This window comes from Anopheles stephensi, chromosome 2 (assembly GCF_013141755.1).
Source record: "Anopheles stephensi strain Indian chromosome 2, UCI_ANSTEP_V1.0, whole genome shotgun sequence".
NCBI lineage: Eukaryota > Metazoa > Arthropoda > Insecta > Diptera > Culicidae > Anopheles > Anopheles stephensi.
The window spans coordinates 5,129,995-5,152,668 of record NC_050202.1 but is presented as its reverse complement, the minus strand read 5'-3'; the positions used below and the strand labels follow the sequence as shown (position 1 = coordinate 5,152,668).

The following is a 22,674-nucleotide window of genomic DNA, read 5'->3' as shown; positions in this document are numbered from 1 at the left end:
TTATGGTATGTGATAGATCATCACACAGGTAAAGCTTCTCACGGGCAAACCCTCAACGGGAAAAAGCAACCAGAGCCCTACACCGAACCCCCCGGTATTGATTTCCAATGGTTAAACACCAACCCAGTATGAAATATTCATGTCAGCAAACTTCAAACGAAGAAGAGTGTGTGTGATGGTCGTGTTTGTTTGGGCCGAGCTTAAAGCGAAAAAAATTCAAAGTCAATCGTGATGGAGATCCATGTTTCTCGGTGGAAGACGCTAGAACCTGTGTGTTGGTTTTCGGATGGGTTTTCTACACAACGAAGCACGCTGCACGATTGCTTTCCGTTTCAGTAGTCAAATTTATTTTTCACCTCAGTAGCCGTTTCGATTTTTTGTTTGCTCTCCACCAGGCTCAGTCTTATAACAACTCAGTTTAACATATTCGTAATATTATCGATTAGTATTACAATTCGTACGCGTTAGCTTTTCCTCGCCGGTACCGTTTCTACCATCTTGTTTTTAAGTGTTTTATATTCAAAATTCTTTCCATTTGTCCTCTTTTTGTTTTAGTTTTATCGATTGCTTTTCATTTCTTGTTTCTTTTATAGCTTTTGTTTTTATGTTCAGAAGGTTCTCCTCGAAGCTAGTGACTTTATTCTCTTGGCGTGTGTTGCATGATACAAAATAAAGCAGTTTTAAATAGGGGTTTTTGTTTGTTCTGGTGTGTTTTTAGTTAAATTATCTCATTTTCTTGACAATTTTACTGCCCGTTTTTACGTCGTATTACAAATTGTTTGTCACCCTTTTTGCAGTTTTGCTTCGTTTTTCCCACTATTTATTGTTGGGTGTTTTGCAACGTTCAACTCGTAATTGGTTTTGCAACATTGCTACGCATATGTCGTGGGAGATTGTTCTGTTTGTGTCCGGCCTCTTACACGCTGGTTTTAAAAATATAAATTACCTCTATCTACTGTACAAAATAGAAAGAAAGAAAGAACTGCAAGAAGCTTCATAGTGTTGCATAGTTGGAAGAGGAGTCACATCAAAACAGGAAAAAAAGGTCTCAAAAATAGTGAAAAACATTTGTTCGCTAGAGTTAAAAACGATTTAGCGAACTAAATTATACAAGAAAACTAAAGACACGAAGCCAACTCCTGTAAATCAATTTATTACATCAGTTGTACAGCGAAAAGTTAAGGCTTAATTGGATGTTCTAAACCGGGTGAAATCGTGTTGTATTTAAGCTTCTCTCAATACAACTATACGGCTTGGTAAATATTGGGCTTGTTTTTTGTTTTATTTGCTTTCCTAACGTACAGTACAATTCGAGATACAAAACCACTTAATCTAATATGGCGCATTTGAACGATTCTTCGAAAAAACAATTCCCCTTAATTTACGCATTTTGTTAACATTAGTCTAGGTGTGGATGTGTGTGGCTGTTTGCCCGCCCGAAAGGAAAATGTACATTTACAATTGTTGTTTTGTTGTCATTTCTTACTAGCCTTGTCGTTCGTTTCGGGCAAACCACCTTCGGCGCCCCATGCCCCGCCACATTTTGGTGACTTAGCCTTTCGAAGAGAACGTAAAGGGTGAAGAGTAAGAGGAAAGTTACTTATGTTTCGTTACCATTTGCACTAATTCACTGTACAAAACGAGTCGAAAGTTTGATTGGATTGCTTCATTTTTGCTACATGCTAGAGGAGCCGTGTGCGCCTATCGCAGTACGCATCCCGTACCGTGTCCTGCAGTACCGCCTCATCATAAGGCTAGAAGCAGCAGGATGAAGTGTGAGTACAGGACGTAGATGAAGAAGTTGGGCGAATAGTTGTTGAGGTTCCGCTGCCCCGGAGGCACTGGCAAGGTGTTACTGTTGGTGTTGGCAGCCCCGGGCGTAGGACTGGCCTTGTTGTGGTGGTGCTGCTGCTGCTGCTGGTGGTGTGGATACTTGTGCGGATGTTGCATCGTCATTGCAGGTGCCTGCGGATGACGTTGCTGTTGATGCTGCTGGTGGTGGTGGTGGTGATGGTGATGTTGTGGACTTTGATGGGGTTGTGGGTGTTGATAGGATGCGGAATGCAGCTGAGACTGTACTTGAGGAGTATGTCCCTGTACGTAGTGGTATTGGCTTGGGGGTTGATGATGGTGAAAAGGGTTCGTGATGATGGACTGAGTGGAGGGCGTGTTTGCGGTGCTCGAATTGCCAAGGACTCGCTGGTGCTGGAGGTAGTCGATGTTCTCGTAGTGGTCCGAATCGGGATCCACCTCGGCCGACACACCCAGCTGGTGTGCGGTTTGGTCCGGGTACTTGAGATCGTATCGCACCGGCAGATCACAGGCGGGCCTCAGTTCGCGGTAGTCGTTGGACAGGACCTGCTGTGCTAGATAGCGCTCCAGCTCCAGTTTGTCCACCTTCTGCGGCACTATACGCTCGTGCACGTTCTTGCGCTCCTGCAGTATCTTTTTGCGTTCGCGAGACTTGCGTCGGTACAGGATGGCAGCACCGGCCCCGAGTGTTAACAGTAGCAGACTGAGCAGTATGCTCAGCACCGTGACGAGATGCGCTGGACAGTTTATATCACTTTCGGACATGTTGCGCAGTTTGCGTCTGGTTACTAGCCCATCCTCATTCAAATCACAGCCAATCTCGTCCTTGTCGATGAGGAGTACGGTGGTTATGTTCGTGTGATCTGCCAACGACTTCCCCAGGAAGGCAACACCGTCCGGATCATCGCCATCGTCGTCATCGAGCGTACCGGTCACCAGTCGCCACAGCCAGCGAATGGTGCAGTTGCAGACGAGTGGATTTCCAGCCAGCTTTAGGCGCTGTAGCCGATCGAGTGGGAACTGTACAGCGTCCAGCGTGAGCAGCGCATTCCGACGCATGGAGATGTCGATGAGATGCGGGTTACCGTGAAACAGACGTACGGGAAGGGTCGCAAACGAGGGATTGTCGTCGAGCGTTAGCACCTGCAGGTGGGTATTATCGATGAAAGCTCTAGATACAGATAAAAGGAGGAGAAAAAGGATAAAGCAGATAAGCCACAGTGTGAAGGGAAAGATTTGTATTTTATCAATTGTTATTTAAAGACTCTAGCAGTATTCAATGACTTAGGCTTGGACTCAACAGATGACGTGTAGGCTGTTGATTGTCTCGAATTGCGCATCGTTCCAGACTCTCATTTTGCAAGGCTCTTAGGACGTTACAAATACTCCCTTCCAAACAATCAACAATAACGCAACTAATGAGAGTGTGATTCAGTTAGACTTCTTTTTTGTTGTAACTCCCACAAGTATCTCCCTTGGCTGCATCCTCCCAAAACACGCCCCACCAGCACGCGTTTCTTTTTACAACTCATTACATTTGATTTTATATGCCTGTGTGCCCACACTAAACGACTGTGCAGCGAATATTGTTCATGTAGCTATCGCGGTAATCACGGTTCATGAAGTGCCGCGAGTTACAATGCAAATGCAACCACAAGCAGGGCAGACGCTGGGGTGATATCGCTGCGAGGGGCAATGTTTACGACGTACCGAGTAAATCGAGCGAACGGTTTTTCCTGTCGGGTGTCCTGCACGTTGGACGAAATTGAAGCGAGAGTGGCACACATAAGATAGCATTGTTAATGGTGCTACAATTTATATGACTCGGTACATGAAAACATGTGACTAACCGACGCGTTATTTGGAGGCTGGTAAAGGGCAGGCGTATTATGTTTGCTGCGAACAGAGATATTCGTTTTACATCCACTTCCACTTCATTTGACCTGGGGCGGGTTTCGGGTGCTGAGGATGAGCTGCTAAATTCGTAGTTTATTCTTCTCAAAAAGGGCATCATTTGAAGACAAGACAGTATCAAGAAATGAATCAGAAAAGAGGTTTGTGAAATCTACTTTTCTCAGCCTCAGCCTCAGCTCACTTTGCAGTGGACACTTATATAGATCGCTTAAGTATAAGACTATCTCGAGACGTATTTTATACCAAATAATGGTATGGCTTCTAATGTTCCTGGGTAGTGATCTATAAATCCTTTGCAGACTAACTCCTAATTTTACAACATACTCTAAGAGTCTGGGAGAATCTCCAAGACTCTTGGGTCTTAAGCCCGGCTTCAGCAGGAACAGCACATCCTTTCATCGTACGGCGTGTCGGTTCACAGCAGTTGGCGTAATTGGAAGAAAGAATCTATTTTTGACACGTTCAATGTTAATATGGTTAAGGGCTATTGGTGTGTGGCTTGGAAATTCTCCCAGACATTTGGGTCCAATAAGTTCAAGAGATGTTCCTGGTTGAGCTGTTGATCGTTTACTCTCAATGCTTTTTGTAGGAGGATTTTCCTGAGAATGGCTACTGAGCTCTTACGAACTTACTGCCAGATGCTTTCAAATAGTCAAATCTGTTTGAAATGGAAAATGAACTTAAAACGACTTTCTTCTACGTGTGTCTTAACGGTTTATGTAATGATCGTTTTCCTGAGGTTCGCAAATAAAGGAACTCGCGATCACGATTGTTTTTTTTTTATAACCAGACGTAAAAATATATATTTCCCTTTAACCACACCAACATTGAACGTGTCAAAAATAGTTTCTTTCTTCCAATTACGCCAACTGCTCGGAACCGACACACGCCGTACGATGAAAGGATGTGCTGTTCCTGCTGAAGCCGGGCTTAATACGTGCGTCAGCGTGATCTTGCGCAAACGAGGAAGTGTATCTTGGCAGGCGTTATTTGGCAGTTGCATGCTGCTAGGAGACTGCTGGCGAGCATGCTGCATACGACTAACAATAAAATACACTTTATATTCCACCGACGACGACAACGGTTACGGGTTACGCTGAGCAAAATGGTGTGTTCCCGTGGTGCAGACAGCGGGCAAGATGGTACGAAAATAGTTGGCGAATGTGTGAATTCGACCCAACTTTCGATACGTCCGCCATTTCACGCGTTTGTGCAGCTATTGTTCTCGGCTTCGTGGCCTGGCCCCTCCAACCGTTCCTTCTAAGCGCGGTGCAAACCGATTCTCGAACCTCGAGCTCGAGAAGGAATTCTGATGATGAACTATCACATTTTCCCGCCCGGTTTTCCTTTGTGTGTTTTTGGTTCCCTCACGGTAAGGAAAAGCTATTTTTGCCACAAAAAAACGAGGACATGTTGAAACGTGCGTGCGAGAAGGTTTTTACCGAAATTACACGCGAAACTTTCACTACACTCGCGCGCTCGTGTATTTTGGCTCGTTGTCAGGGTGATGCTAGGGTGTAGCAGCAAACAAAAGTGAGCCGGTACTACCGGTTCGGGGCATGAACATTGCGTATCCTGAGACCGTATTGTGGGTGCCGTTCGCTGGCTGGTAGAGTTGGTTTTAATTTTGAAAATAGTTTGTCAAAATAAAATGAGCACAGGAGGAACGGAGGATTTTGTTGGTTCAATGATTGGAAGGAAACGTCATACACGATTGGAATTTAATTTCGTGTGCATCTCATAAAACTCACTTTATTGCATCTCAGTATATATGATGCATGTTTAAATATAAAAACGTAAAATGGTAAGTGTTAAGCCTTAAACTCGCTCGTATCAACACAATTTATGTTGAAAGCTTCCTGGGCTGGGCTGAAGACTGAGTTGTACCTGAAGGAACACTGATTAGCAAGTTGTCAAAATGTACCTACGAGCGCATATGAATCGTGAGTGCTATCACGTGGGGCGGTCCGGTGGCCGAGGCGACAGCGGCACCGATCTTCACACGGCAGGGCCGGGGTTCAAATCCCATCCGGACCGCCTCCCCGTACGAAAGGCTGACTACTTTACTACGGGTAAAATTAAGTCACAGAAAGCCAGAAATGGCAGGCCGAGACCTCTCGAGGTTGTAGTTCCACAGAAGAAGAAGAAGAAGCTATCACGTGCCTCTTTAGTGATTTCATCTGCTGCTGTAGTATAGATTCTGAGTTTCTGCTGACCCATGTAATGATTTTGCGGTATCATTTGCTGCTTTTTGTCTAAGTAGAAGTTCTTCATTTAATGCACCTAACTACACGGGAAAGAGCAGTTCTTGTTCTAGTTCAAAGAAGTACTGAGTACTCGCATAGTCACAAACGATGTCCCATTGAGAGCAACCGTGTTAGGAAGTACTGAACCCGTCGGTCTGAAGCAATGTTCAATCACTATCAATTCCACATCGGTTCGAAACGATACGAAGCCATTGTGCCATCGAACCATTTGTGTGGCCACATTTGCTTTACGTGTTTAGTGTTGTGGTGAGAGTCATAAAAATATAAAACTTCATCACCTTTCACTGGAGGCACGGGGGTAGCGGCAAGATATGGGGAAATGTTTAAACAGGATCACCCGACCACCAAGCTGCCCGGTCCTAGACGAACGAACGAGCTGCGCTAATGAAAGTGCCGCCCTCTAATGGAGCTGCACGTTCACCAACACGTGCGATCCCTGGGACGGGTTGGAAAATGCTATAATCCCAGCCGATCGTTACAAACATTGATGACAGCTCGTTCGGGGGAAAACCTTTTGGCAGCCGGCGCGGGTTTACGATACTTTTCTCCCCATCTCCTTCGCGAGCCCGTAACATTTTATCGCAAACCCGGTTCCCTTCAAGCTCCCGTATCACGTTTGCGTTGATCGTGGCGCACACACGGCTCACTCGGATGATAACATCATCCAATCCAGCGTTTGCTCCCCCACCCGCAGCGTAACTTCAAACCCGGAGTCAATGGAATGCTGGCAGTTCATAACGGATTGCATCGGAGCTGACAATCGATTTTCGATGCTTTACACCGTGTTCGTTCGTTCGATTGCGGTGGTGTGTTCGACTGCAGTTGCACTTTATTTACACCGTCGCGGACCGTGCTTAGATGCAGCGGTGGTAATATTGCGCACAGGAAAAAAAGGGGGAAGGAAACCCTTTGCATGATAAAGCTCCCGAGAGGGATGAAGTGAACCACTAACTGTACCCATTTACCTCGTATCGATGCGCTCCAAACGATCCAACCGGTCCAGATGCAGCTCACGCAGTTGAAACAGATTCTGGAAGGCAACCGCCGGTAGCTCCACGAACGAGTTACCGCTCAGTGTCAGCGTGGTCAGATTGTACAGCTTCGACAGCTGCACCGTCGGGATGGTCTAGGGGAGTAGAGTGTGGAAAAGAGACGGAAAAGCACGCGATGATCAGAATGTGAAAGTGAAAATTTCAACCCACCCCCCGGGGTGGTTGTGGTGGGATTCAATCGAAATAAATTATAAGCATTATCGGGAGTCAAAGCCGTCCACACTCCATCAGCGATGTCAATGGGGTGAAAATAATTCCCTCGCCGGGTATCGTGATGAATTTTCACGAAGGCAGAAAATAAATAGCCGATGGATGGAAATTGGAAAGGCAGAGTTTTCGAAATCGTTTTTCCCCGATGCGGGTAATAATTGTTTAAAGGAAGGAAGGAAATAATTATTATGAAAGTAAATTTAGACATTAAAAACCATGATAAAGTTCTTTTCTGTTCTGGACTCTGCGAGCTCTGAGGAAAACTTTACGGCTTGTATATTAGGATCTAGATTTGTTTCAGACGATCGTATTTTATAAAATTGAATTTTACAATGTTATTAAGTCCAAGCCCTAACACATAATCGAAGTTGTTGCTATGTTTCGAATAGCAAATCGTTTAAATGATGGAAACACTTGTTTAATGGCCTAAGAAACACTGTAAAGAAAAGCAATTAAATTACTACAACAAAATTATTGTGACAGTCTTTTGAATGTCACAAAAACTTCATCCACAACGCAAATGCTTCGTCAAACATAAATCCTTCCCTTTAAATTTATAGGCGCCCCAACCTCTACCGAGTCGCATTTAAATCTGTCCATCAATTGTGGAGTGAAACATTTAACTCGTCGAAACGTGAGTCGGCGCTTTCATCGTTGATGCACCGGAACCATTCCACGGACCATCTCGGGCGTGAGTATCGTCACCACCAACTAATGGGTATCGGTTTCTTCACACGTTGACCGTACCCACCAAAAAGAGCTCCAAATGGGGTGCTCCATTAAAACGGACCCAACTCACAGCGCCGTATTTAATTGCATGGAAATGGTTTATTAAATTCTATTAATTTGAATTTCAAATCGAAAGCTGCCCGACCGTGTCGAGATTTGTAGACTGTCTCGCTTTCTCCCAGCACGAAAACCTCCATCTAATTATGTAACGATCGGGTGAACCTTACCGTTAGATTGTTATCTGCCAGGTCGAGAAGCTGCAGCGCGTGCAGCCCGCTGAAAGCGCTCCAGTCGAGCTCCATCAGCACGTTCCCGGCCAGCCGGAGCGTGCGCAGCTCGTGCAGCGTGCCGAAGCTATCGTTCCCGACGTACTCGATCAGATTGGTAGCGAGGTCGAGATGGCGCAGCGACCGCACATACTCCAGATTACCTTCGTACGGGACCTCGAGCAGCTGATTGTTGGCCAGCAGCAGCGTTTCGAGTGCTGCCAGCGGCCTTAGCACACCGTCCTCGAAGCTCACGAGTCGGTTGTTCATCAGCTCCAACCGCCGCAAGGACGTTAGGGCCTGAAATGCGGTCGGATGGATCTGCTCGAGCTGATTGTCACCGAGCCGCAACAGTTCGAGCCGCTTCAGCCCACGGAAGCTGTCCTTCGCCAGGGCTTGCAGCACATTGTGGCTAACGTTGAGCGCCAGCAGCTTTTCCTGCGATTCGAAGTTTTTCGACCCGAGCGAATCGATCTGGTTGTGGGACAGATCGAGCGACTCGAGCTGATAGTAGAAGGCGAGCGTAAAGTGTACGTTGGTGATCTGGTTGACGGTAAGGTTGAGGTACCGCACGTCCGGATTGAGCTGGATCGGTACCACTTCGAGCGAGGCGTTTATGCAGGACGTGCGTAGATTGCGATCGCTCTCGCAGGTACAGAGCGAAGGGCAGAAGCAGTTTACTGTTTGCAGACGGGTGAGCGCCAGCAGTAGCACCGACAGCGTAACCAAGGTGACCAACGGTCCACTTGCTTCGGCCATGATTCGTCACGCGTGTGCTGAAGTGGGCGCCGCCTGATGCGTCTTTTGCTGCTGTTCGTAGTGGATTTATTTTCTTCTCTCGCTTGGGTTTAGGTTGTAGCCAACCAGCCGAGAAGACATTCGCTCACGTTCGATTGGTGCACATCTGGAAAGCAAAAGCATAAAGGTGAAAGTGGTGGTGGTTAATGCGCTTATCTTCTTAAAGTTAGAAAGGAGTTCGATAAAGAGATAAATAAGAGACATTATGTTCTTCAATATCTCGTAATGGGGATGCGCATAAGCTTTGAGATTTTATTTGTAAGAGACGCTGTTAAATATCAAATCCTTTTTTTGTACTTCAATCATCCAGTTGAAGGTTTGCAGACACAATTCGACTGCATTATACAGAGCAACGGAGGCGTTCGTACTATCAGCTCAAAGAATGTCAAAGACGTTGGAAATGTCGAGACTCTTCCAGGCTTTTAGATGTTGAAGATATAGCTTGTGAGTCAAGAACCTAACCATACAGCGGAATAGGAAGAACACTGGTCATTGTAATGTACTGGATATCTAAGCAGGAGGCGTTCATTTCTAAGCACTAGTCAATTGCTCATCATCAAGCATCAGATACATCAAGAATGAAGTTTTAGTCCGAAAGAGAGTAGCGATCTACGTACAGTTGGAGAGCAGCTTTTGGCAGATATTCTTGCGCTCTTTGCACTGCTCAAAGCAGGTAAATATTGTCGTATAGAAAGACCTTTGGATTTATAAGATCAATAGTTTCGGATAAAATTCTTCACGCCGCATCTATGGGGCAGATGGCCTAACTGGAGAGAATCTTCGACTTTCCAAAGACTACCAATCCTCTTGGCAGAGTCCTGTAAAATATGTTAGCACGATCCTCAAGCAGAGGAAAGTTTCAATAATTGTATGGCTCATACAGCTTTACTGCTGATGATGATGCCTCAAAAAATTGTATCAATTCAGCTACTTTTGGCATAAATTTTCTTTCATTTCCTTGCGAGTAAATAATCAGCTTTCTTAATTCCTTCCTTATAGCTTTAATTCCTGCCAGGTCAGTTATCGGAACGACTTTAAGATACAATCCCACCCAGCATGATTTACGAACGAGACGACAAAACTTCCGTAACGACTTTCTTGAAGCATACCAAGAGAGCAATACTGTTACTACATAAATCATAACGCAACTCATAATCATCCCAGCGTAACCACAAATTAGGCACACCCCAACTCACGCTCTCTGTCGAGTGCGGCCAACTCTTTGTGCCACTGTGCCTCATCCGCAGCACGCAAAATATTTCACCCCGCAAACTTCCAACAATTTGGCTCGAGCAAGCCAAGTTCCCGGGAACACTCGAAACATCCTCCACCAAAAACCGCTACTTAGAATATGGATAAGGTCGGTTTCGGTAACGTGTAATCTGTCAAAAACTTGTCACTCTTGACACTTGGCTGCCGCTGGTGAAGAGCGGGAATGGCCGTTCGGCACGCGATGTTAAGGGCGGGCACCCGCTTCAGTGAACGGGCTCTGGGAGCCGATGGGAGCGAAGCAAGCTTCAAGAGCTATAATACGAATTGGCACGTGCCGTGAAGATTGGTTTGAGCAGGAAATTATCGCCGCAACACTTGTTGTTTCAAAATTTCAGATAATTGTGTCTGAGAGCTTCCGATATGCTTTTGTGTTTCGCATGGATTTGCATAAGCGTCGAGAATGGCTAAGCGATTCTACCAACAAATGTTGTAACGTTTATTATGCTTTTGCCAAAATGCAGTCATCACTAATTTCCCCAGCATCATTAATCAATTATTCGTCGCACATCCGTTCTACCATTAAACCCCGAGGCAGCATGTTTTAATCATAAAGTTACGCCCGGCTCTCAAGCTTCAATTATACAATAAAGGTTGTAGGTTTGTTTTTCATTCCGTTTACAAATTTACTCTCCAAACACACTGCAGCCCAGCGAAGCACTGTTGGTGGTGGCACTGTCGCTGACGCTGGAGTTTCGTCAAGATGCTTTGAAATAATTAAAGCAATGACTAAAAGCAACAATGGTTCAAATTAAAGCCTTTGCCGGTGTGTGCGTGCATCCGGCGGTACGAGTACGGTGGCGAATAAAATAAATAAATCACGAACCGAGAAAGAAAAAAACAACACACACTCCCAAGCGCAAAACGCGATGAAATTTTGGACCAGGCGAATACATTCCACGTTTGCTTCCACGATTGCGCCGCTGCTTGGCGAGGAGGAAGCATCGGCGGAGCAAACAGGAAGGGGTTGAGTAAAATGTGTGTGCCCTGGAATTGGTACAGTTTGGAACGAAAAACGAATGCCAAATCATCGAAATTCCGTAGTAAAAGCAGTTGTAGAATGTTTTTCCCTCTCCCCCTCCACCATTTATACCTTCCAATGCAGCCTGCGGCGGCCTGTCTGGCGTTCGCCATTTTTAAACCCCTAAACCCTTACGGCACCGTACAAGGTAGGCCAATTTTCAGCCAACTTTAGGGCCTGGGAAATGGGACTTGGGGATGGTAGGATTTTCCCCCGTTTTATTGTTTCTTCAGCTGTTTCAGGTTTTGAATCTGGTGCCGTTTAATTTAGAGCCCCGTCGAGCGACTAAGAAAGCAGCGAACACGGTAGTGCCGCGCCGAGAGCCACTTAGCCGAAAAATTCGTCCACAAGCGAAACGGGACAGATTTTACACTTACACGCGTAAGTTGCGTAGAGAACATGTTGGGGTGGAGAAAAATGGGGGGATGCTGGGTGGCAGATGCGCACAAAAACCGTACAAAAGGGACCACGGGGCTGGATTGCCTTACGATGGTACGACCCCGGGCAGTGCTTACGATATTGTTATTTTTAGTTCTGTGCGAGACAGAAATTAATTCCCTTTGCCCTCGCCGTACGCCGTCTGACACCTGTCTGACCTCTTGGAGATGGGGTTTCTGGCTGGTTGGCTGATTGGGCGGACGGGGTCCTCGGTGGAGGACAATCCGTCTGGGCAACAATTTACGCACCGTACGCTGGTTCTTCCTCCTTTTATGTATTGCTTTTCGCCAACCTAATGAGCCAAGACACAAACGGCAGTCTATTGTGCCGCGTTAGTAATATTGTTCCCGTGGTGGGATTTTAAATTTGGATTGCAGCGGGCTGGATAAAAGCTGGGAGCCGGGAATGGCTGCGAATGATGTAGCCGCAACAGGTTCAGCGGAGGTCGTTTGTCAAGTGTCGTGGATTGTGCGGACTCGCAATGGAAGATGGAATGCCTGTGCCCAGGCTAATGGCGAAGGGTTAATGCTATGCCCAAGGCGTGCAGGTTCTCATAGGTAAAATCTTTAATGATTTTTGTGATTTTCCTTTAAACTTCCTTTTAACGGTCTTCCAATTGTCTATGTTTGGTATGCTGAATGTTTTAAAGAAATATTTTAACAAATTTCCAACGTCATTCGAGCGCTGTTCTTACAGGATCACTGAGAGCAGAGAACTACTTGTTTTCAAATCGCTCATTAAATAAAAAAAATTAAATTATTTTGTCACTTAATACTTTATTCTTGCGTAAACCAGCTATAATAGGTACTTCCTAGGAAGTGTCCAATGATTTTTTGTATAAAAATTTAATTAATACTTGAAAGGCATTTGAGTTTTTCTTCAGAATTGGCATTAAGGTCAAAATTAATTGCGCATCAAAAGATTTAATAAAATCCCGTGAAACGACAGGACAATCAACTCTTCTGCAAAAACATAATTTAAGAATCGAAGAAGAAGAAGATTGCACCAAATTGCATCAACACTTTTGTTTTCCCTTTTATTATTTACAAAACGGTTCGTTCCGTTGCGCCATTTTGAACCCGATTCGTATTTTCCATAACAGACGCGAGCGTCTCCATCGATTCCAGGCTTTAATATTCATCGCCATCGGTATCATAAATAAGTACGTGAGCTGCATTCGTGCTTTGCAGTTTCTGTTTACTTTTATTTGTAAACGCGGAAACCGGTAACTGCAGAAGAAGTAGTCGCAGTAACAGTGGCACAAGAAAACTCCCCGCCCATCAGGGCTCCTTGAGAACGAAACGCTGAAGGAAGGACGCTGCTTTGCGAGCGTGAAATAAGGGGGTATAGGAGGGGGGCAAGCAAGCTGGTGGTGGTGAGAAACCAAACACACAGCGTATTGTTTGCAGTCGGGGGCGGTTTTTACTTGCAATTTTGTTACATCGTTCACGTAGCTCATAAGTTTAAAGGGAGCAAGTCAGTATCGTTTTGTTTGTTGGCTGCAATAGTTTAAATTTGAATTTTGAGAAAAAAGGAAATAATTAGAGCTAGTAAATTCGTTTTGAATTTTTATAAAATGTAGCAAGACCAGGGATGATGTAATTTCAGGGTCAGGCTATTGAACTGTTTCCGAGCGAAGGCATCTCCACCACTCAAAGGAAAACAAAACACTTGAAGCACTTCACGCTCTACTCTCTGCATTGTGAAGAATTCACGGCCAAATACTTACACACCAGCGTGATGGCTACTCGAATTTCCCAAAACAAAAACCTCCAGCCGTCCATTGTTTTCCTTGCGCCAGGATAAACCGTGAAAAACTCAGTCAGTTCCAGGCGCGACAACAATGGACGATGACGGCCAAAAGTGCCACTTCATGATGGGTGGTTTGAGGTAAGTTCGACCAGGAAACAAGACACCGACGGGCATCCCGAGTCCCGCTCGGAATGTCCCGAGGTTAATGTCTCAATTTGGCAACCGATGCGTAAAGCGATGCGTGGCGCCCATTGCCGTGCGCGGAACATGCCGAGCGCCGGGTGAGTGATAAATGAGACCGTGCACCAGTGCCAGCTGGCAGATAAAAGTGGTCACGGTACGTGTGTCAACTGAGTGTGTCAATCAAAATCGAGCTAAACGGTAAGTTACATCCTTATGATTCTTCTGCTCGTCATCATCATCATCGTCCTGCAGTTTCTTTCACCCGACACCCGGCTCCTGAAAGAGTCAACAAAAGGCAGCACAAAGATTTTCGGGCAGGCAGAAGTAAAGAAAAAAAAAATGGCAATGGGGCAAAAGGAAGATTTATAGCCCGGGAAGACATTACCGGGAAAATGGTTTACTGTTTGCTTGCACCCGCTTTCGTCCGGTTCGGCAAACTTCCTTCCTTGGCCTGCGCTAACACGCTGGCAGGCGGAGGGAGGTAGACAGAGGACGGTAAGGGCGTGAGGCAATTGTTCGTAAAATTCTAACGTACTCAAATAAACTTAGTTTGTAATGATGTTTGATTTTGCACGGCAGACATCCAGCCTCCTCCCGGCCCTTCCTTTCAGTGTCTTCGCGTTTACAATGATTTTACACGATGAAGCGAAACTTTAGTACGGAGGAAGTCATACATTGGTTTATGAGTTGGGCGATTGCTGAAAACGTGGTGTGTGTAACGGGTGAGGTACCAGCGGCAACATCAACTCACCCCACATGTGTGTCTGTGTGTGTGTTTTTGTGAAGATATCCGGACTATTCTGAACGTCCTGAGAGGATAAAATAGAGGATGATGCCTCTACCATCAGTAGAACTTACGGGGCAGATTGTTTGATAGCGCCGGTGGTGTGTGTTTCATTTAACGAACGACCAATAACTCAATAAAAAGTTGTACTACATGCATGCACAACAATGAGGTTTTGCACCGTAAACACTTTGTTGCATCGTGCGTGTTGCTCTGGTGGTGTGTCCTGATGATGATGATTTCAAATGCTCCGATGGTATAGCTCTATCTCTACTGTTAAGAGATATTGTGTAATTTGTTTGTCCAGTTAGGCACCACCGGTATCCGGTGTCTGTGCTGGACATGCTATCGACCACAGTTTTCCAAATTTTCTGATCGAAATCTTTCCAGAGTTTGGGCCATGCAAATTTGAAGATCGTTAGTATTGTTTGAGTATTTTTGTCGGGCTCATCTTCAACTCTCAATTCTATTCCCTACTGAGTTGGTGTGGCTTATGAAGGGATTGCGGAATGATCCCTAAGGATTGAGGGTTGAGGAACGAAGCGTGGCCGTGATCGAAGAGTTCTGTTACCTTTGCACGAGAATAGCCTTATCATTTTGAAGTAATTTTACTTCTCAGTCATGCAGTCCAGACGATTCAAACAGTAAGATACAAAATGGCAGTTGATTTGATAACTCCTGTTGACTTTCTTGGGACCGAATGCTGGCTGTTAGAAGAAGCCAACGTTCTCATAATTTTCGAGCAATTCTGTTAGCTTTTTCCAAACGAATTATTGAAACCAGACTATCAACTATTGGTTCAACAGGATTTCTTCGTATATCCAACTTTGCCAACAAAAGGCAACTCAATGGTGTGCCAATTGTTGGAGCAATTTAGTATTTCTAATCACTTTTACTTTCACGTTCATTTCTAAACTTATCAATAGAGATTCTCATAGTTCGGACCATGTGCTGTCCGGCTTACACACTGTTATGAACCTCTCACCCTAGGGTCCAACCATCCTCGATAGCGGTAGGTTTATTTACCTTGTTAGCAAATCTCACCCGTTCCGTCCACAGCAAAATCGCTAGAATCCTTGGCGGAATTTTAATTATCAATTTATTCCGCAGATTACACATCCCGAAAAAGTTACACCATTCGACAGGCCCCCCGCACGCACGTTCTCGTTGAAGCAGCGGCCCAAGCGGTACCGTCACGTGCACCGGAGAGAACGGTACGCGCAACCGAGAAACGCCAACTCAACCGAATCGCGCCATCGGTAGCCCGGTCGTGCGACGCCCCAAACCGGTTAGCATCGTTCTCGACGTAACTTTAAATCTCTGTCACTTATCCATGTCGTAAAACCGAACACCCCAAAACGGGCGTGTGGTGGCGTCGTCGTCGTCGTCAGCGTGCCCGACCAGAGCACCGTTGTTGTGTTTGATGTTTGATGTGGTGGAAGCGTAAAAAAAGCATAACTTCTGCTTATGGTGTGTAGTGGTGGTGGCACACGGCTCGCGCTATATCATCATTATGCAGAGTCGCGCAAAGACTCGGGACACACGGACGTCGTCGTGGTTCGGGTGGGTTTTTCGTCCAGCAAGCGATGCACCGTACGCAGGAGAAATGAGGCAAAGGCCCTAGACACTGTGTGCGCCTGGATCGTCTAGCTGTGGCTAGCAGCTCGATGTGCGCGACATTCAACGAGGCGCGTTGGGAGTGTTTCGGGGAACGAACGTTGTCTGGCCCCAGTTGGTAGGAGTTCACCAAACGCTGCAGATCATCTCGTTCAGTCAATTTGCCAAAACAAAGTCGTTTATTACTCACCGTGCCACCGACCTGAGGGAATGGCCGACGGGTTTCGGATCCTTCCCATCTGGTGCTTCTCCGAAACGCTTGGCGTGGTTTAAGTGTTTACATGCGTCAATCGTTTGCCACCGGTATGCCTCTACGGCAGAGGTTTGTCAGGGGTGCTTTTTTTCTCGCTCTCTCTCTCTCTCTCTGATTGAAGCATCCCGATATATGCTTTTGCTGCAAAGTCGAGTGCCAGTCATCAAACCAACTACATCAACAATCGCGACGAACGCACCCGGGGCTTGGAATAGCCTTTGTGTAGAATTTGATGTCCTCATCGTAAAATCTCACTTCCCGCGACGACCGTTGTACCGAACAGTTGTGCATTGTGTCGCATCTCTAGAGGGGACAACCACAGGCACCCATTCCGTGGAGTTGAAACCCAGGAAAAGGCACGTGAAAAAAGAAAACCGCACGCCTTCTGTGCGGTAGGTTGTGTGTTCCACGATCTGACCGTGGATAAGCAGACTGCTCTTATTGCCTGCTGCTCCACTTTACTACAGCCCGACCGAGCCGCCGTACGCAAGATTATGATTTAACGGCGCTCGCTGTCAGCTGTCGTGCCCGTTTGGTGGCGAAATGCGGAAAGAAAGTTGGCCGATCGGTCTCTCGAGAGGTTTGCCTGTCGTCTTTGCCGTCTGCCGCTTGGAAGAAACTGCGTGCGATATGGTTAGCTGTGTGCGTCAGGTAGGCAAGTGAATTAAATTCAGTTACACTCCTTCTAAAGGCATGCGTAAGATTAATGGGTTCACATTCTGGGCCCAAGTGAGCAGCAGCATGTTGATTAACGTTGATTTATGTCCGATTGCGTTTAAATGCTGCGTTTAGTGCCGGGTTTTGCTGGGTGCGTGAAAGGTAGCATAATGTCTATGATCCTTTCACTGTCTTGGTTGTTATTTAAGCTGTCGGCACAGGTAGTAAGAACCCTAAAGATGTTTAAAATCTTTAAATACAGCATCGAAAACGCTAGAAAGATGTGATGCTACGAGTTGTTTTTGAACTTAGATATTTACTTATAACTTTGCACTTCATAGTAAGGTTGGATTGAGGATCAACATGGTTTGTTCTGTCTAGAGTAAGATGAATTCTTTGCAAGGGAAAGGACTACACATTTCTCTGTCAGCATATCCTTAGGAAGAAACAATTCTACCAGGAGTTCTACTTACTTGTTTTACCTTAAACACTCCGAATTCAAATTGTCAGCTGGATGGAGTTCTTGATGATGAATAACTTTCTTTTTCTACCCATTTCTCTTTTAGTATTTTAATGTTTTCCTGAATTATTCTCTCAGAGGAGATATTTATCTATGTTCATATTATTCACCGAAAGTGATATGATTCAATTGAAGTTGGAAAAGCATTTCATTCACCGTATGCCTTCCAACTCGCACAAAGCACAATAATGAGCATCATCGCCCCTCGATAAGGGATGAAAAATGGCAAAACGAAATGAGTCATAAAGTATGGCATGTCTCGTTGGTTTTTCGTTGCTTTCCTCGAAACATAATTTGCCGAGCCCCATTTCGTTGAACGCCGTCCGGACTTCGACTTGATTACAGCGTCGGAGCGGAGCGGAAAAATCATTGTCTCCAAAGATTTTCCCATGTCACAAGTGGCTCTTTTACGGCTCATCGAAACGACGATGCCATTAGCGGTTGCAGAATTTTCCATATGGTTCAGCATGTGTGTGTGTGTGTGTGTGCGTGTGTTATCACATGTGTATCGCAATGTTGCTGCTAGCCCGTCTTACTTGCATCCGTGCGAGCGAAAAGCGCGATGTTTAATTACACACCAAAAAGTAGCGCCAAACGTACCGAACGAATGTTTTCCAAGACGGTAAGGAAGCAGGAGAACACGAGAAAGATAGGAAAGAAGGAAGAAAGAAAAAAACGTCTTGGCCTGAATGCGAACATAACCGTACGTACATTAAATTGATAAGCGGGAAAATAACTCATCTTTATGAGCCATCCACCGAAAATGTGGCGTTGAAAGAACCCGCGCGAAAGCAATCCGACCGTTCTGCACCAAACCTGCAGCTCACGATCCTTCTCACTTTTCCGGCCCGGTTTTTCCCACCCGATTTGGCCCGTTAGTTCCACCGAGCAAGCGACAAAAAAAAACCGAAAAAAGGGAAAACAAATGATACCGTACAGCTGTGTTTGGGCAGAATCTTGTGTAAAGGTTTTTCTTTTCTTTGTGTGTGTTTGCTCATTCTTTCTTACGAGTTTTACTTGTCGATTTTACTTCATCGCGTTTCGGAAGAGGGAAAAGTATAAATTTTCCATCACAACAGCGCTTGTTTGTACTGTACTGCGACCCGGTGTGAGTTTCTTTGTGTGTGTGTGTTCCCCCGTCGCGTTCTGTCTGCTTGCCGTCTGTCGTTTTATTATAGAGCGTATGTTTGGGTTTTTGTAAAAAGTTACAACCCCCGACCCTTCACTATCATCCGTGGTATCGCGCAAGGAAGGAGGAGAGGTTGTGCGAGAGTGAGTGAAAAAAATGCGCATTGTCAGTGAAGATAATAAATATAATACAGAAAATTATGTTGATTTACGGGAGTCAACAACATTCATTCGGGCTAATGATCCTCGTACTGACTGTGCCGCGGTGCGGTTGCAGCAATGGGCGGAGATGGTTTTGCGAGGTGGTCGATGACAATTGTTGAGGAAAGTAAGGGGAAGAGGGGATGGTAGTAGGAGAGAGCAATATTCTTTGAGGAATTCTGAATAAGTTTTGATCTTTGAGGTCCAAATACACCAAATCCACTCAAAAATACATCCAATGCTTTTCTTTTCTGGTATATAATGTCAGCTGTCCGCCAGTAGCTTGATAAAGGCGATCTGATGGATGCAACGAGGACATCAGTTCAGGTCAACCTCGTTCCTTCAGACTATGTAGTTTGAGTTAAGAAGACTCCAAGGTTTATGGCGTCCAGTTTCACATTTACTTCACCTCCAAGTTATAGCGATATACTTAGTAAAAAATCCCTTTTGTTCTGAGCATCTCAAGCTCGGTAGAAGCTCTCAGGTTTTCTTAGATAGGGGCAGACTCTACATTTTGGGTGCGTATGTAAGAACTGGGTCTTTGAATCTTATAAACTATGTCTATGATAAGCTTGATTTTAATGTGAAAAACTTTCGTTAGACTGATGTGTTTTGTGCTAATTTTTTAATGCCTGCGATCCTGAGCATATCCGAATGACTAAGTAGCAATTGATGTTTGGGTGTCCCTTCGACCCAGAATTGGTGAAATTCTGGACGACTTTCACCACGTCTGCGTGATCACAATAATTTTTTCAAGGGTTACTGTTTATTCCTAAACCCTCTCTGCTTCATTGATCCTCAGGTCCTTTCTACAATAGAAGTTCTAATATCCTTACTGATTTTGGTTTTGGTGCTTTCTGCTACAAATGATTTAATTAAGTGTCCTGACAAATAATTAAGAAATTATTAGTTTGACTTAGACAAGGCACAATTCTTGAAACATTCTACCTTTGACTCTTGAATGTTTGTATTATGGATGTGCTTTGGTGTTTTGAATTCTCCAACGCTTTTAACACGGCGCATGATAAAATATAGCAGACAAACAAACACAGCATATGGCAAAGTAATATCTGTAGGGCATTCTGAACGGAAAGTTAAATCAGATTTCTCTGTCATTCGCTGCAGAAAAAAGGAGTAGAATCTGCTACTGAAAACACTTTTATAGGAGTCACATGAAAAGCTCGTCTGGACGGATAAAGTTTGGTTTGTTGCTTACTTGCAACGATATTTTTTGCCATTTTATGATGTTCCTCCTGTCTTTTTACAAACAAAATACGCAAAAGAGAAAAAACAGGCACGGTAAATGCGCCTGTTGGTCATTTTCACCATTTACCCGTACGTCCGAGCGAGTTTCACTTTACATGTCACACACCATTGCCGTACAGCTTGTTTGTGTCTTCAGGTGTACCCATTTTACAAGCTCGCACACCGGACACATGACATTGTGTGGGCAAAATGTTGTTTTTCGTGGAAATCGCACCGTACTCAGACGAAGGAGAGCAGTGAAAGCATATTTTCGTACCCATCGAAAATGTGCAAATGTGGTTGACGGGACGGGACTGTGTACGAAATCGCTGCTAGTAAAAGCTGTAAAACAATGGGCCTTCGTTTAATGTCTCCCACGTTGTCCGTCGTTTGACAAGTGTGATACATTTCGAGCACTCACACACACACAAGTTGTGAAAAGCATTCGGGAATTTTTTTTCCCCCCTCACTGTTTTTACCCTCCTGTGGCCTGTTATGCCAAGGGTTTGGTGTCTTCATTGCTACACTTCCTTCCTTAATACCACGCTCAAATCCGTAGCAGACAATATCCATTAGTGGTAATTGAAGCACGTGCTTTAATCAACTGAAGAATGGTTACATTTATGAGCCCAGCCTGTGGTCGTTTGTGCTAGGCTTGAATGACTTCGAGATTACGAGCGATACGAGCAAGCTGGAAGCAAAAAATGCTTCGTCCTTGCGACGATTGTCGGTAATTTCTTTTGCCATTTTTTGTTCTTCCTCTTCACGTTCATTCACACGGCAATGTCACACCGCAAAAGGATAACAAATCCTCATTCAAACGAAATCAGCCAAACTGCAATCGCAAATGAAAAGCTCATCATGTAGGGAAGCGGATTATGGAGGCGCCTGGTGGATGACGTTACCTAGCAACGGCAAACGAACGCGCCACATTATCAACCTTGTGGATTGGGCTTCAATGGAGAGATTATCTACGCCCTATTAAGTTGGATTGCACGGCAGCAGGCCATTTGGAACGTGCAATCGCGTCTCCGTAACTGGTTCTATTTCTAGCTCTAATTATTAAACCAGCCCAACCTCCAACTGATAGACGTTGGAGTGTGGAAGAAGGATTGAAGCAAAACAAAAAACCGCCATAACTCAATGACAATCATCAACCAGCAGCAGTGAGGCGCGTATCGTTGATACTGCTTGTTATTGTCTCAATCAAATCCCATCAACTTACCGACAGTGACGGGAAACCCTTTTTTCCTGGTGATTTTTTTTTGGTCTCTCATTCTAAAGTACTTCAAGACAAACAGAACGAGAGAGGGAGAGAGAGACAAAAAGTGCCCTCGAAGCTAATGTTGCCGGAAACCGACAACATCAGCAGCCGAATCGGTTGGCAATTGAGTGAGAAGAAAAGCTTTTTTATTATTCCATTTGCCTGATGCTTTTCTCCACTGTGGGGCGGCAGAATTCTAAACGGCGGACGGGCAATGGAATAAAGTGTCCATTTTGTTTTGTGCGGGCAATGGCGGTTGGTGGGAGTTAAGCAAGGGGTGCTTTCTTTTCGGGATGAATGTTGAGGAATTTGCCATTCGCCACCGTTTTTCCGCCACCCTCCCCCTTTCTGCATCAACATTCACGCGGAAGAAAAACTACAGCTTGCCGACGACATCGACGACGACGTTGACGATTGTCGAACACAGAGGATTGAGCTAGCACAGCTTTTGTTTTTTTTTTGTTAGTGCTTGGTGCGTTTTCCATTCTTTTTTCGACTGTGTGTGTGAGTTGGGGAAAGAATTGTGCCAAAATGGGAAGAGAAGTTTATGTTTGCCTAGCTCTCCATTATCATTTTCATCGCTTCTAGTCGTCGGTTGTCTCCGAGGGTCTCCCGCCGATCCTTATCGTCATCAACGAGATTGTTTGTTTATTTATCTTTCGTGCAGTTTTTTCTGTGTGTGTGTTCATCCTCTTCTTCTATTTCTTCTTGCTCTGTTTACTTCCAGTGTTCGTACGACATTGTGCTGTTGGATTTGGGACGTGGTGTTTCCATGACTCACACACCGACACACTCGAGCAGCAAAAAAAGGATTCTACAAGGATTCTCCAACGAAGGGTACGTGCGTTTTTCCATACTTTCATTTCGTTGTTTTCCAGTCGGGCGGGAGAAGGTTGCATTCACTCGTATGTACAGCACCAGCTCCACTTGTCGAAATGGAGCGGCGAGACGAATCTGTCGTTTGTGTTTGATGATTTTTCCCGTTTTCTTTTTGTCTGCTTTCTGGGTTTTCAACCCCTTTTTTAAAGATTTTGTCTTTGTTTTTTTTTTATCTGGCTGCTTCACTCAAACTCCAAACCCAATTCAACCAGTTTTTGGGATGGTTCGCGTGCAGGAGAAAAACTTGCAGACATCCTAATTAAATTTCAACATGAATGATGTCTTGCCTAATGATGAAGCCCAGCGAAGAGCAAAGAAAAAAAGGGTTTCTATAAAATGGAGTACAAAAAATAAAAGCTATAAGATGGTTTCTTCGTTGCTGATGGATGGTTGCTTTAAAGTTGATTGTGTTCAA

The 22,674-nt window shown here is 45.0% G+C and overlaps 1 protein-coding gene across 4 annotated transcripts in view; it reads right to left on the bottom strand.

Annotated features, from left to right (window-relative positions):
• Positions 1 to 324: 324 nt before the first annotated feature.
• LOC118508187 overlaps positions 325 to 22,674 on the bottom strand; it is an 86,559-nt gene continuing 64,209 nt past the window's right edge. For all 4 annotated transcript variants that reach the window (XM_036047747.1, XM_036047745.1, XM_036047748.1 and 1 more), the window contains 3 exons: positions 8,212 to 9,154; positions 6,959 to 7,119; positions 325 to 2,983 (listed from right to left, as the gene is read on the bottom strand). In XM_036047747.1, the coding sequence (XP_035903640.1) occupies positions 1,747 to 2,983; positions 6,959 to 7,119; positions 8,212 to 9,009 (2,196 nt within the window). In that variant the 5' untranslated portion in view covers positions 9,010 to 9,154 and the 3' untranslated portion in view covers positions 325 to 1,746. The remainder of the gene's footprint in view (positions 2,984 to 6,958; positions 7,120 to 8,211; positions 9,155 to 22,674) is intronic.